The following is a 12,966-nucleotide window of genomic DNA, read 5'->3' as shown; positions in this document are numbered from 1 at the left end:
CATCCATCCCTAGAGGCTGATGCTCTGGTCTCTCCCTAGAAACTGATGCTCTGATGTATCTCTAGAGCCTGATGCTCTAAGACAGCTTCATTTTTTGGTTGCTGCACAACTTTCTCATCTCTTTCTCTCCCTTTCTCTGTCTATCAAGCTACTGAACGAGTCTTTGATGGCCAGCAGCATGGAGGAGGGAAGGCACCTCAATGACTGAGCTTCCTTTCATCCTGGAGTAGAGAGGGGCTGCAAACCCTGAAGCGAAGACTCTAGCTCAGCAGGTTGAAGTCAAACAGGGCAAGAAGTCATTAAGGCCCCACTGGGCATAAGTCAGAGAAAGGCTATGCAAAAAGCAAAGCAGTTGTGGCTGTGGAAACCAAGGACAGCAGTTCCTGAGCTAGAAGGGCTGTGGTGGGCTGGCGTCCTGCCATGGGGACTTCCATCACTCTAAACTTCAAATACAGGCTGCCTAACCTTGGCAATCTGCAAATAGCCACATCCTCCCCTGTTCAGATATGGGAAGAAGAGCACTATATAAAGTTCTGACCAACTCGTAGGGTTGCCATGCCGCCCTTACTCACAAATCTTGTAGGGTTCTTCCTCCATGAAATTAAGTAGGGTACTCTTCTACTCAGGGTCACAGAGCTGGGAATCACAAAACCAGGACCAGGGGCTAAGAATGATCAATGTGTTCCCTGCCAAAAATAACCCCAGTGCTGTGTGCACAAAGAGAACATCAGAGTCACTCAAAGTTAGACATCCTTGTACCATATGAGCTTTGATACCCATCCTTGGGGGGGGGGGTGGAGGGAAGAGAGAGAGGGAAGTGAAGGGAGAGAGAGAAAGAGAGAGAAAGAGAGAGAGAGAGAGAGAGAGAGAGTTGTATGTGTTGTGCCTCATGCACATGAGTGAATGAATCTAAGTATAAAATATCCATTAAAGTAGTTAGAAAAAAGTTTGCCTGACCCCACACCTACCAAGGTTTCTGTGTCATGGTTTGGGAAGAGCATCTTCAGTGGCCTTTGATGGGATTTCCAGCTTTCATTCATGGTGAACAGTTAATGAGTTGAATGTGCAAACCTGCCCACGATGGTGAAGACAATATCAATACATAGGACCCAGCAACCAAGACAGCCATTTTCCTCTTTCCCATTAGACCCTTAGCAAGCAATGAAACAGCATGAAACCTGAATCATTAATTACTGTCCCAGCATTCTAGAGCCTTGAACTGATTCATTTTGGCTTCAAGTTCAGGGATGCCCCCAACATTTCTTTAGGTATCCAGCATGCTTTAAGTCTTCCTTGATGTTCTCAGGCATTGTGTTTTGGGGTACTGGGCTGAGGAACATTGCCTACATATGTATCACTGCTATTGGGTGGTCATAGGTGTGTACTGAATGATGGTGGGCTAAAGTATTCACCAGTCACTCTGACTGGTGAGTCCCGGAGTACAAACAATGTCAAGTGTCCACTTAATCACATTCAGGCCAAGCCTGGAGTCTGGGTTTAACTACTGTGTGCTGTGTTTTATAAAAAGATAAGGAAGGAATATGTTTGGCGGAGGCTTGGTATGGTGTGGGGGAAGGGGGTGCCTCTGCAGGCCCATGCTGAGGCATTCCTTGCCCCTGAGGGACCAGCCACATGGCGGCATAGTATAGAATAAAGTTTATTCAGGGCATGGGGAGGGAAGTTGAGGGAAGAGACAGAGACAGAGACAGAGAAACAGAGAGAGAGAGAGAGGGGAGAGAGAGAGAGAGAGAGAGAGAGAGAGAGAGAGAGAGAGAGAGAGAGAAGAGGAGTAGAAGAATAAAGGAAGAGGAGAAGAGAAAGAGCAAGAGAGCAAGAGAGTGAGGAGAGGGCAAGCAGCCCCTTTTATAGTGAGTCAGGCATACCTGGCTGTTGTCAGGTTAACTGTGGGGCGGAGCCTAGACTAAATGCCAACACTGCAATGATTCCATTGGAGAACACTTGAACAGTGCCTCCCTGGTGGTCCTTTGATAAATACACTAAGATTAGCTGCAGGTCTCAGGGCCCCTCCTCCTTACACCCCTTTATCCTATGTGAACAGAAAAATCCTCCTTCTCATGGCCCATTAAACATAGAGCCTTGCTCACCAACACCAAGTTACTGCCCGTAAAGGACACAGGATTGTTTGACCACAACATTCTCCCAGAATGAGGAGGTGGGCTACTAAGTGAACAGAGAAAGAGAAAAACACAAACATAACTTTTCAGACAAAAGCAGTATTTACATTTTATTTTTACCCACCACAGCAAAGTTAGGAGCAGAGCTTTGAAGGGGAATTCCAACCGTGGAGGACAGGGACTGGTCATCACCAGGAGTTGAGGGAACAGACTTATCTGGACAGTTAACAAAAGCTAGTTGTGATGTTCTGAGATAGTCAGGGGTCTGGACTGTGGTCTGAAGCTATGGATAGGAATTTGGAAAAAATGATAACCTTTGCCTGAACAAGCTCAAGTTTTGCAGTTGGTGGGGCAGCCTAGGTTCTGAGCTGAGTAGAACGAGACCTGTGAGCCCAAGGGTTTTGGGGACCTCTGTGCCCACACTTCTAGGTTTCTATCATCTCAGAGTTGTTAGAAGCCTTCTGTGCCCCTGTTGTCCTTTGCCCAGAACAGCATCTGCCACTGCTTGCCTGGTGAACTCTTCCCACCACTCAGGGCTCACATCAGATGATCTGTGCTTCTCGGCCTGTGACTGTCTCTCTTCTTGTTGCCTCTGAACTTCCTGGGTTTTCAGCAGTTACTCTGTGTGTCCTTCTTGCTGTTCTGGAGCACATCATGGTAGTCTTAGGAATGGAGTTATTATCTTACATTTGGGGACAGGCTTTATTGAAACTCTTTCTAATCATGATAACTATTCTTTAAAGTTTAAATTATTCTAAATAAGCTTTATATAGCTAAAGTTTCTAATTAACATACAATACCAAACTGAAACTATTTCTCTCAGAGATTATAATAATGTCATGTGTTTCCCTCTTTACCACACTTAAACAACCTGGGTCCTTCCTTGCACCTCCAGACAGACTTGGACTTAGGATCTGCCTCGTTTCCCAGGTGTATGTATCACACCTTGGGCAGAGCCTGCCACAGACTTAGCCATCAAGCCTGTCTGCATTGGTCCAAGAAGACTTCCATTAGCTTTCCTAAGGAAGAGTTTGACTCCTTGAAGTCTGTCATTAAAAATTCCTATGTCCATTCGATTCTTTGGGGAAATGATATGTGCTCTCAAAGGACAATAACTGTTACAGTTTAGCTCTGTAATGCCTCCAAAGGCTCACGTGGCGAAGGACCCAGGTCTGATTTTGAGAAGAAGGTCATAAGACACCAGCTCCAGGAACAGACCATAAAATCCAGGAACAAGGCCATAAAACCCCCTCCCATAGAACAGTCTGGGGATAACCACGGGAATGGAGAAATATCTTATCTCAGGATGGGCCATCTGTGCTGGCCGGCCCTATCTCATGCTGCAGTTAAACGTTCATGACATAGGAATGCAGACCACTGACCACCTGTGACCCCAGCACCCACCAATAAAATTTTAGGTTACCTAATCCTTCTAGACAGTTTCCCCCAGTTCCCTTTAAGAAGGCCTGAGAGCCTTTGTCTGGGGTTGCCATTTCAAAGAATGGTTGACTTCCTGGATGCTGGATGTTTCTGAAGAATAAACAATCTTTGTCCTTGCATACTATTTGAGTCGGGGGTCTTCCTTCAGGGAGTTTTGGACCCTTGCATTAGGAGGTGAGTCCCAGTTGGAGGAAGTAGTCTCTCTCTCTCTCTCTCTCTCTCTCTCTCTCTGTCCCTCCCTCTCCTCCTTCCCTCCCTCTCTCCCTCCCTCCCTTACCCTCTCTCTCTCTCCCTTTCTCCCTCCCTATCCTCTCTCTCTTTCCCTCTCTCCCTCCCTCCTTACTCTCTCTCTCTCTCTCTCTCTCTCTCTCTCTCTTTCTCTCTCTCTCCCTTTCTCCCTCCCTATCCTCTCTTTCTTCCCCTCTTTCCCTCTTTCCCTCTCTCCCTCTCTCCCTCCCTCTAACTTGCCCTGCCTCCCTGGTTTCCTGGCTGCTATGGGATGCGCATCCTTCCTCCACCAGGCCCTTGTATCACTATGTTTCTTATGGCAGGTCTGAGAGCAATGGAGCCAGTCAACCATGAACTGAAATCATAAACCAATGAGTCCCCCTTTAAGTTGACTTTCTCAGGAATTTGGTTACATCAGCGAAAGCTGGGTAACACAGTGGTCACAGCAGCAACATAGTTATAACAGCCCAGGGTGTTCCTCATAAGAAATGGACCACCAGGCAGGCCATCTGCAGCTAAATCCCAAGTGTTGTTCATGACACACCAAGTTACTTTCAGCTGGACAGGAATGGGTGACCCTGACCTTGGCGTTGGTCCATTTCCAGAGGTAGTGTGGTGTTTCTGAGCCAGTATTAACAGCTCAGATTCAACTCTGCCTCTACCAATCACACTGCAAATTTAGAAAAGTTGTTCATCATCTATTTCTGTCGCTTCATTGTAATACAGGATTTTAAATATTCTTAGTGTGCTTTAAAAAAAAACAATGAGAATGAGTTAATATTCATAAAACACTAAAAGCTATCCCCAGCACGCAGTAAGGCATCTCTGTAGCTCAGCTCTCTATCTCCACCAGTCCTGGAAGCCTGAGACCTCCTCCTACCTCCGATTTTAACCGGAGGAGCAAGAGCAAGACTGATCTGGAATGAAGGACAGAGCTGACCTGCCACCCGCTCTGCTCTTTCTTCCCACTTACTCAGCATCACTCAGCTAGTGTTCATGCATCAAAGGGATGCAGGATTGTAGCTTACATTTTATAGCTCCTTTGTAATGCTTCCTTTTCAGTTGTAGAGGGAATGGTTTATGACTCCCTTTGATAAGCACTTAACTGTTAAGATCCAAACAAAGAACCAGGCACAGAGCACCAGGTACTGCCAGCCAGGTAGTCTCCCTTCCTGAGCACTATTCAAATTAGCTCCTGGACCCATAATTCTGTGTTTTCATTTATTGCTGCAGTAAACTAAATGGTTCTTTATCCAAATGTTATTTCCTGGCTATTAATTCAGTAGTTATTTTGGATTGTGACACTCCTCTTTGATTTAGGGATATGGCACCTTATAAATATTTAAAAGCCAAAGACTGACACTTTGAGAAATTGACTTTGATTTGTTTTGTTAATATCCTATGGCTAGAGTAATTATAGGCTTGGAAGACGCAGTCCCATCCTGTCCTCCTCATACAGGATGGAGGGGCATGCGCTATAGCTCAAGGAACTTGGCCAGAGAAGGCTGTCCTCCCAGGCTTTTGCGCGGGAGACCGCCCACCACACCTATCTCCTCAGGATGGCCTCCGCTTCTGACTCTTGATTGTTGTGAACCTGCTCTTGAACCCAGAAATGTTTGGATGAACACTCTCCGTGTTCAGTAAAATGGTCGCTCCTGAAAGTCGGAGAATGTTTTATGCAGCTGCACGTGCCGGCAAGGGTTCCAGCAGGGCTCAGGGTGATGTATGGACTGGTATGATTTAACTGTGGATCAATCAACCTATTAGGGAAAAAAAGACAAGGTCAATAAGGTTGGGTCTTAGTGAACCACAGGTCATTCTCCATTTCTCAACCTAATGTTCTTATTTCCTTTCCATTAACATTTCATAATGAAAAAATGCCTATATTCTTTAATTTTTAAGATAATTAAGTGAATTTAGTGCCTTTGAAGGGTAGGAGATTTATAACGGCACAAAGAACCACACTATTAATAACCAGAAGACGGGGGCCACCGGGAGAGCAGCAATGATGTCTCTGTTGCCACTTAGGGTCCTTTGGTGATGGTTGGTAAAGGGTTCAGTTCCCTGTTTCAACTCAGAAACTGACTTTCCTGCTGAGACCAGACAAACCTATGTCATTTGGCCAATGCCTTTGTCTCTTAGGAAGCGGTTTCCTGGTTGTGTTTGGATTGGAACAAATTGCAACATAGATTTTTTCATATGCTTGGTATTCTCTATATGCAAACCCCCAAAAGGCATGCAGGGAGCAGAGTTGTTCTGGGGCTGGCCTAGGGAGCCACAGTGCAGTATCTGCTCTCACTGTGTGCAAGGCAGTTAGAGCAACCAAACTTGAAAACAGAGTGATGGTGGCCAAAAGCTGGAAGAATGGGATATTAGAAGTTGCACAGTCCGATTACAGAAGATGTAAAGGTTCTAGAGGTCCACTATACAATAATATACACATATTTAATAATACCTACCTACTCAAGTTTTTGAGTAAATTAACATATGTGTTTCTGTGGCCATAAGAACAAAGATCAAGGCAAAGATCAAAATAGGAAAGGAGAAGAAATGTCCAATGGGACAGTCATTAACGTCTTCGGAGAAGTGAGGGGCTGCCCTGGCTGCGTCTCTGTTGTTGTGATAGAACCCTGATCAGAGGCAGCTTGGGGGGGGGGAGGGTTTGTTTGAGCTCAGGGTTGCAGTCCCTCCTCTAGAGATGTCAGAGCAGGATGTCAAAGCAGGAACCTGGGAGCCTTCTCTTAAGGAAATCATGGCTTGCCCAAGGCATCTAACGTGTTTTAAAGGAGACCTAATGTTGTCATTAGTAAGTTATCTCCCAATTTACTAGCAAGAAGTTTGAGTTCATGGTAAGCGTGTGGACAACAAAACACACAGTAAAGATTATTAGTCCAACATGGTCGGCACTCAGGAGGCGGAGGCAGAGGGACCAGGAGTTCAAGGCCAGCCTCGGCTCCGTGGGGAGGCCACTGTGAGCTGAAGAGCTGCACAGTGGGATTTAAATGGGATCAAGGAAATGGCAGGTGGTCATAGTAAACTACATAAATTGACTGGATACCTACCGTGCATTCGGGAGCAATGTTATACTTGTTGAAGGTTACAAGTGTGTGCGCATGAATGTGCCTATGATGCGGGCAGAAGGCAGCAGAGCAGCTCCAGTCAGATGTAGTGTGAGTCAGGCTGAGCATTATCTTCAGTGGTGGGAACTTAAGAGACAATGTTTAAAATAATACTAAGAAGTAACAAAATTTCACCTACCTCATTTGTTGATTTAAAAAAAAAAAAAAACTAGATATTGAAACTGTTTGATTCTGGGTGAGGAAAAAGAGTTGTTGCCAGAGAAAGATGACTGTGTGTGTGTGTGTGTGTGTGTGTGTGTGTGTGTGTGTGTGTGTGTGTGTGATTATAATAGCATGGAAGGGCTGATTTGCTTTGCCTTCACCGCTGATGTGCTTAATCCTGCAGAGATCCATGTGTATTCGTGTTTGTTACTTAACAATAGCCAAGGTATGGAATTAACCAAACTGCCTGTCCACAAAATAATGGGTAAATAAAATGTGGTTCATGTGGACAAGGATAAAGCTTGATATGGAGTTCTGTTCAGTCATAAAGAAGGGACTTGGGCTGGGAGGTGGCTCCTCGGATAAGCGCTTGCTGTGGGAATGTGAGGTTCTGAGCTCAGATGCCCAGCCACACATAAACGCTGCACGGCTCTGTAACTTTAATGCTGTGACACGGGGATCCCTGGAGGTCACTGGCCAGACATCTAGGCAATTGATGAGTTCTGACTGAGTGATAAGCTCTTTGTCTTTTAAGGCAGAAAGGATGGGGAGGAAGACATGATGTCACCCTCTGGCTGCTATCACACACACACACACACGCACACGCACACACACACGGACACACGGACACATACACGAACAGGTACACACACAAATACCACTGAAAAATAAAGTTGTGTTACTTGCAGCAAATAAATAGACAAGTACAAATACATAATAAATAAATAAAATGGATTGGGAATCATCATGCTAAAACAAGCTAGACTCAGAAAGACAAATATAGTGTGGTTTTGCTCGTATGTGGGATGCAGATTTAAATATATGTTTGTACCATTAAAGTGGAAGTAGGATACTAGTGGAGAGAACTGGGGCTAACAGGAAGAAAGAGAACAAGTTAATAGGACAGGGATTGACTTTGAACAAAATACTTGACACAAATGTGTGGCATTTGTAATAAACCCATTATTTTGTACATATGTTAGAAAAACTAATATGGATTTCTTTAACTTTGATGGAAATGTTTTAAAGTAAATAAATAAACAAAGTACTTTCATAAGAACACATCCACACATACATATCCACACACACATACACATACATACCACACATAAACACATACATACACACATACACACAAACTACATACACACATACACACACATATGTACACACAGACATACCTACCACTGTGTTTGAATTTCAAAAACCTTACAACTTTAATTCCAGGAATTAAAATTATTGGTATACAAAAATGATTTGGCAAAGCCTGAGGGAATTATGTTTTTTATGGAATAAAGGCTTCAAAATGGAAGCTCAATTGGCCCAACACATAGATTTGTTCATTGCTCATCCATCGTTGGGGAATGGCCAGTGTTTGTATTTTAGCTTAGGCATGTAAACTCTTGCAGAAGGGCCCAGGGTTGGAGAGGCAGGATTAATTATGTGGTTTCTGGAATGCCTGGAGTGGCCAGAGTTGGATTTAATTGCTTAGCCAAAGTAGTTCCAGGGCATAAATTACTCACAGGGTAATTTATACCTAGTGAGTAGACCAGGAATACAAATACGCAATGGTCTCTGGTAACTTGAAAGCCATAAAATAAACCCACACCCACACCACACACACACACCAAGAGTGGCCCAAATGACATGGCAAACCCAACAAATTGGCATAAAAAAATATTTCCAAAGATTTGGTTTCCCTCTCCTTTAGGTTTGTGCAGGATAACTGATTGACAGCCAACTAGTGTGAATTTTTGGAAACCCTGAACACATATGGCCAGTACTGGACTTATACTGTATATTGCTAAACAATATGGCAAAATTTATCTTTAACTGAAATGATGCTAACTCTCTAGGTGGCTCTATTTTTTTAATCAATGCAGCATATTTTGTTTGCCCTTCTGAATATACAGAATGTGTGTGGCTTTGCACATATTTTTGCAAGGTACAGGATACACTGGAAATGGAAGAAGCAAGGGAGAGTGGTGTATTACCACCTCCTATTCTGTATAGCAGCAAATAAAATTCATAGCTGCTGGCCACCCAGATGTTTCTGCATGTAGCAATATGCATCAGAGTGTATCTCCAATGGCCACAGTTCCCGTAAACTAGACAGTTGTATATTCTGAATTCTGTGGAAAGATCTAGTGTGCATATTTTATCTTCTAATTAGCCTCCCATCTCCTCCCTTCCCACTCCATTTTCTTGGGCATTTGCTACTAAGAAACAAAAGACATTTATAGCTCAGAGTTTAGCAGTATCAGAGTGTAAGTGCGGGTCAAACCTGATTTATGTGGACCACTGATAAGCAGAAGAAAGCTGAACACAGGGCTGTGTAAAGCTAGTGAGCTTTGCCTGGCTGTCTTGGTTTTCTAGGCAGCCAACATCCCTTTGGTGTCAGAACTGACCATTGGTGACATCCATTTTGATGACTATGCCTTTTGGTTTTGTAGGCAGCCAACATCCCTCTGGTGTCGGAACTGGCCATCGATGACATCCATTTCGATGACTTTTCCCTTGATGTTGATGCCATGATCACAGCCGCTCTACGGATGTTCATGGAGCTGGGGATGGTACAGAAATTTAAAATCGACTATGAGGTAAGATGAAGATATGTGTAGGATAAACTAAGGAGTCCACTGGGGAAAGTGTCTTAGCCACTGTGATGTAAAGGCCTTCCAAAGGCACGGTGTGGGCGATGATCTCTGCCTTGTGGATGCCATGAAAGTGTCATGAGAATCCTGCAGGGTGTTAGTGGAAATTTAGGAAGCTGTTGTTGTTGTTCTTTTTTTTTTTTTTTTTTTTTTTTTTTTTTACTTGCATGTATGTATGTGCCCCCCACATGCACGCCTGGTGCCCAGGGAGGTCAGAAGAGGTTATCAAATACCCTCCAACTAGAGTGACAGATGGTTATGAACTGGACCCAAACCTGCCTCAGGAGCAGAATGTGCCTAACCATTGAGCTGCCTGCTCAGTCCCCTGTGGACAGTTCTGATCATCGTATGGAATCACATGAACAGCCGTCCTCTGAGGACACAAACCACTCCCTAACCCAACCTCCTCACTCCCATTTCAGACCCTGTGCAGGTGGCTTCTGACGGTAAGGAAAAACTATCGGATGGTTCTCTACCACAACTGGAGACATGCCTTCAACGTGTGCCAACTGATGTTTGCCATGCTAACTGTAAGTGTGTTTGTCAATGTTGGAAGGGCACCCTTCATTCGTGTGGACCCCCCCCCTTCTCCTATACACTTCTGTTTCCCTGAAAATTGTCCTGTGGTTATTTCCTGCCAGCTCACACATGTCCTGTTTATGGCAGTAGATATGTGACAATTTCTGAGCTCTAAAACTCAGAAACCATTGACACCTTAAAGTGGGTGGATAGCCTTGGGATGAACCTGGGGCTTCTTTTTGGTGTTCTCTTTTGGGAAGCTGGTTTTCTTATCCATTCTTACTCCCTCCCCCTAACACTTGGACTTTCTATGTACATTCTTTGTGGGGGAAATGGAGATAAAGGAGAGGAAAGAGAGATCCCTGGGTAAGATTGGGTTGTTGCAGAAGCCCAAGAAGGTGTGTGACTGTCACTCAGGAGAATATAGAATTCGGAAAGAGCACTTGCTTAGGGAAATGCCCAACAAGGCCCTGAGAGAAGAGAGGGGTAAAGGCAGACATGGACAGAGGCCTGTAGGTTTGCAGAGACTGTCAGGGCACCAGGCCAGAGACAAGCCTTGGGGTTAACTCTGAAAGCAAAGGTTGATGACGAGGGTCAAAACAAAAGCTTCCACTTGTTCCACTTGTTGGCCCAGTTTCTGCTAACATTGTTAATGGCCAAGAAGAACGCTTTCTGACTTAAATATGTTGGGTTTTCTGCTACTTCATAACAGAAACATGTATAGATATGCACACACATGTGAGTTTATATAAACATATTTACTCTGCAAACAATAGACGATGAGATCTGGATTCTTACAACATAAATACAAACACCTCCTGTCTTTGTATCCATCTTAAAACCTAGACAAAATTGGGAACCTGGGTGAAATGCATTTTTTTTTTATCCAAATGAATGAAGTTTATTCTTCCTCTTCAATCTTCACCCTGTGCTCTGCCCATTAAACGTCTACCCAACCTTTAAGGTACTGATCTAACGCTGGTTTTCCATGAAGTTCCACCTGTCTCCCAAAACATCAGTAATTGCTTCCTAACCCAGAGCGCCAATGTAAGACAGCTGCGATGCTACTGTGTGTCTTAAGTTCCTAATCTCTCATTTCCTGCTAAGTCACCTGCACGCATGGACAATTCCTTATTCCTTCAACAATGTTCACCTACGCATCCCCAGCCCCTGTACCCTAGCACAGCTGTACTCTGCCATGCATTCAGTCAGTTCTCAACAGAGAATGATGGACTGGCTTCAACTCGGGTGAGACCAAAAGGGAGTCACTTGTCCCTTGGAATGTGTGGGGATCCATCGAGGCAGACTGACCTGGAGAGCCAGACTGGTTCTGCCTTCTACTGTGTACACCGTCAGAGCTGAGAAATTACTTGCAGATGGAAAATGCCCTGGCCCATGAGCCTTATCTGGTCAGTTGCTTGGAAACAAAAACACCTTCATCTTGCTCAACTTTAGTAGAGCTCGGTAGACAAGAAACTGTTTCTGTGCGTCAAGCTTGTGGGTCTGGCTCACAGAAGACAATGGGCTTGTTAACTAGTTGTCTTGGAAAACCTGAGGATTTGTGGAATTGTCAAAATAAGCAAGCAGAAATATTGCTCAGAGAAAGGGAATAGATTTGCTCTAGACACTGCATTGTGGGCGTCAGGGGTAGAGGAAGTCTTCTAACAAGTCTTTAGGGAGGCAGGCATCTGGCAACAGTGGTGGGGTCACAGTGCACCCATGGGCATAAAAGGTGTTGAGGTGTTATCAGTGAACATTTTTGTGGTACCAAGTCTTAATACTTCTTAAGAAGCGGGGGAAAAGTTGAGCTTGCTGGCTATGCCCCCTCATAATTGGGGGCATCATTGTACCAGAGATTTTAAGGATGCCATTACTTTTGTGTTTGCTCAGCAACTTGGAGCACATCCCTGTTAGAAAAAGTCTGGGTTTTGTTTTTGCGTTCATGCTCCTGCAAAAATAGAAGAGTTCACTGTTGTTCTCTGGGGGAGAAGGGCGGGAGATCGCACACTGCAGGGAGGAGGCTTGGAAAGATGTCAGTGGATATTATTTTAGTCTCCGGCACATGGGGCTACACAGCTGCATCTGGAAGAGTCGTTACTTTCTGCTCATGACATTTTGCCAAACTTACTGAAGGTTCCTGGTGGGCTGGAGTGCCAACTTGTTTAAGTCTTACAGGGGTGTCTTCTCCAGCTCCATCTGGGAAAGTCTACTTAAGCGGGTTTTTGTTTGTTGTTTTAATCAACACAATAATTCTGGAGCTGGCTAAGAATGCCTGATGCATGTAGATGTTATTCACTTAATTCAGCCATCAAATCTAGTTTCTAACATGATCTCAGCCTGTGGTAAAGGACACCCACGTTATATCCATGTGTGGGCACCAGAACTATATGCATCCCTGAAGACCACTGGGGTCTTTCACTATTTTGAGACTCTGTCTTCGTTCTAGGGTCCACATATTCTAATTCTAACGAGTTAAAACCCAAACCAAACTTTTCTATTAATCTGGTTTCTTTTCTTTTCTTTTCTTTTCTTTTCTTTTCTTTTTTGTCTGTTTTTTGCAGACAGTCTCATGTAGTCCAGGCTGCCCTTCAATGACCTTAAACTAGCTATGTAGATGACATTGCCCTTGAACTTCTTTTTAAAAACATAATGTTTTGATCTCTTTAATAATTTCTATCATACATACAATGTATTTTGATTTCATTCACT

The 12,966-nt window shown here is 44.2% G+C and overlaps 1 protein-coding gene across 3 annotated transcripts in view; it reads left to right on the top strand.

Annotated features, from left to right (window-relative positions):
- Positions 1 to 12,966, top strand: part of Pde11a (phosphodiesterase 11A) — a 353,338-nt gene that overhangs the window by 253,525 nt on the left and 86,847 nt on the right. For all 3 annotated transcript variants that reach the window (NM_001081033.3, XM_006499454.2, XM_006499453.2), the window contains 2 exons: positions 9,538 to 9,684; positions 10,161 to 10,268. In NM_001081033.3, the coding sequence (NP_001074502.1) occupies positions 9,538 to 9,684; positions 10,161 to 10,268 (255 nt within the window). The remainder of the gene's footprint in view (positions 1 to 9,537; positions 9,685 to 10,160; positions 10,269 to 12,966) is intronic.

Source organism: Mus musculus, chromosome 2 (assembly GCF_000001635.26).
Source record: "Mus musculus strain C57BL/6J chromosome 2, GRCm38.p6 C57BL/6J".
Taxonomy (NCBI): Eukaryota; Metazoa; Chordata; class Mammalia; order Rodentia; family Muridae; genus Mus; species Mus musculus.
This window is presented reverse-complemented; position numbering and strand designations above follow the sequence as displayed.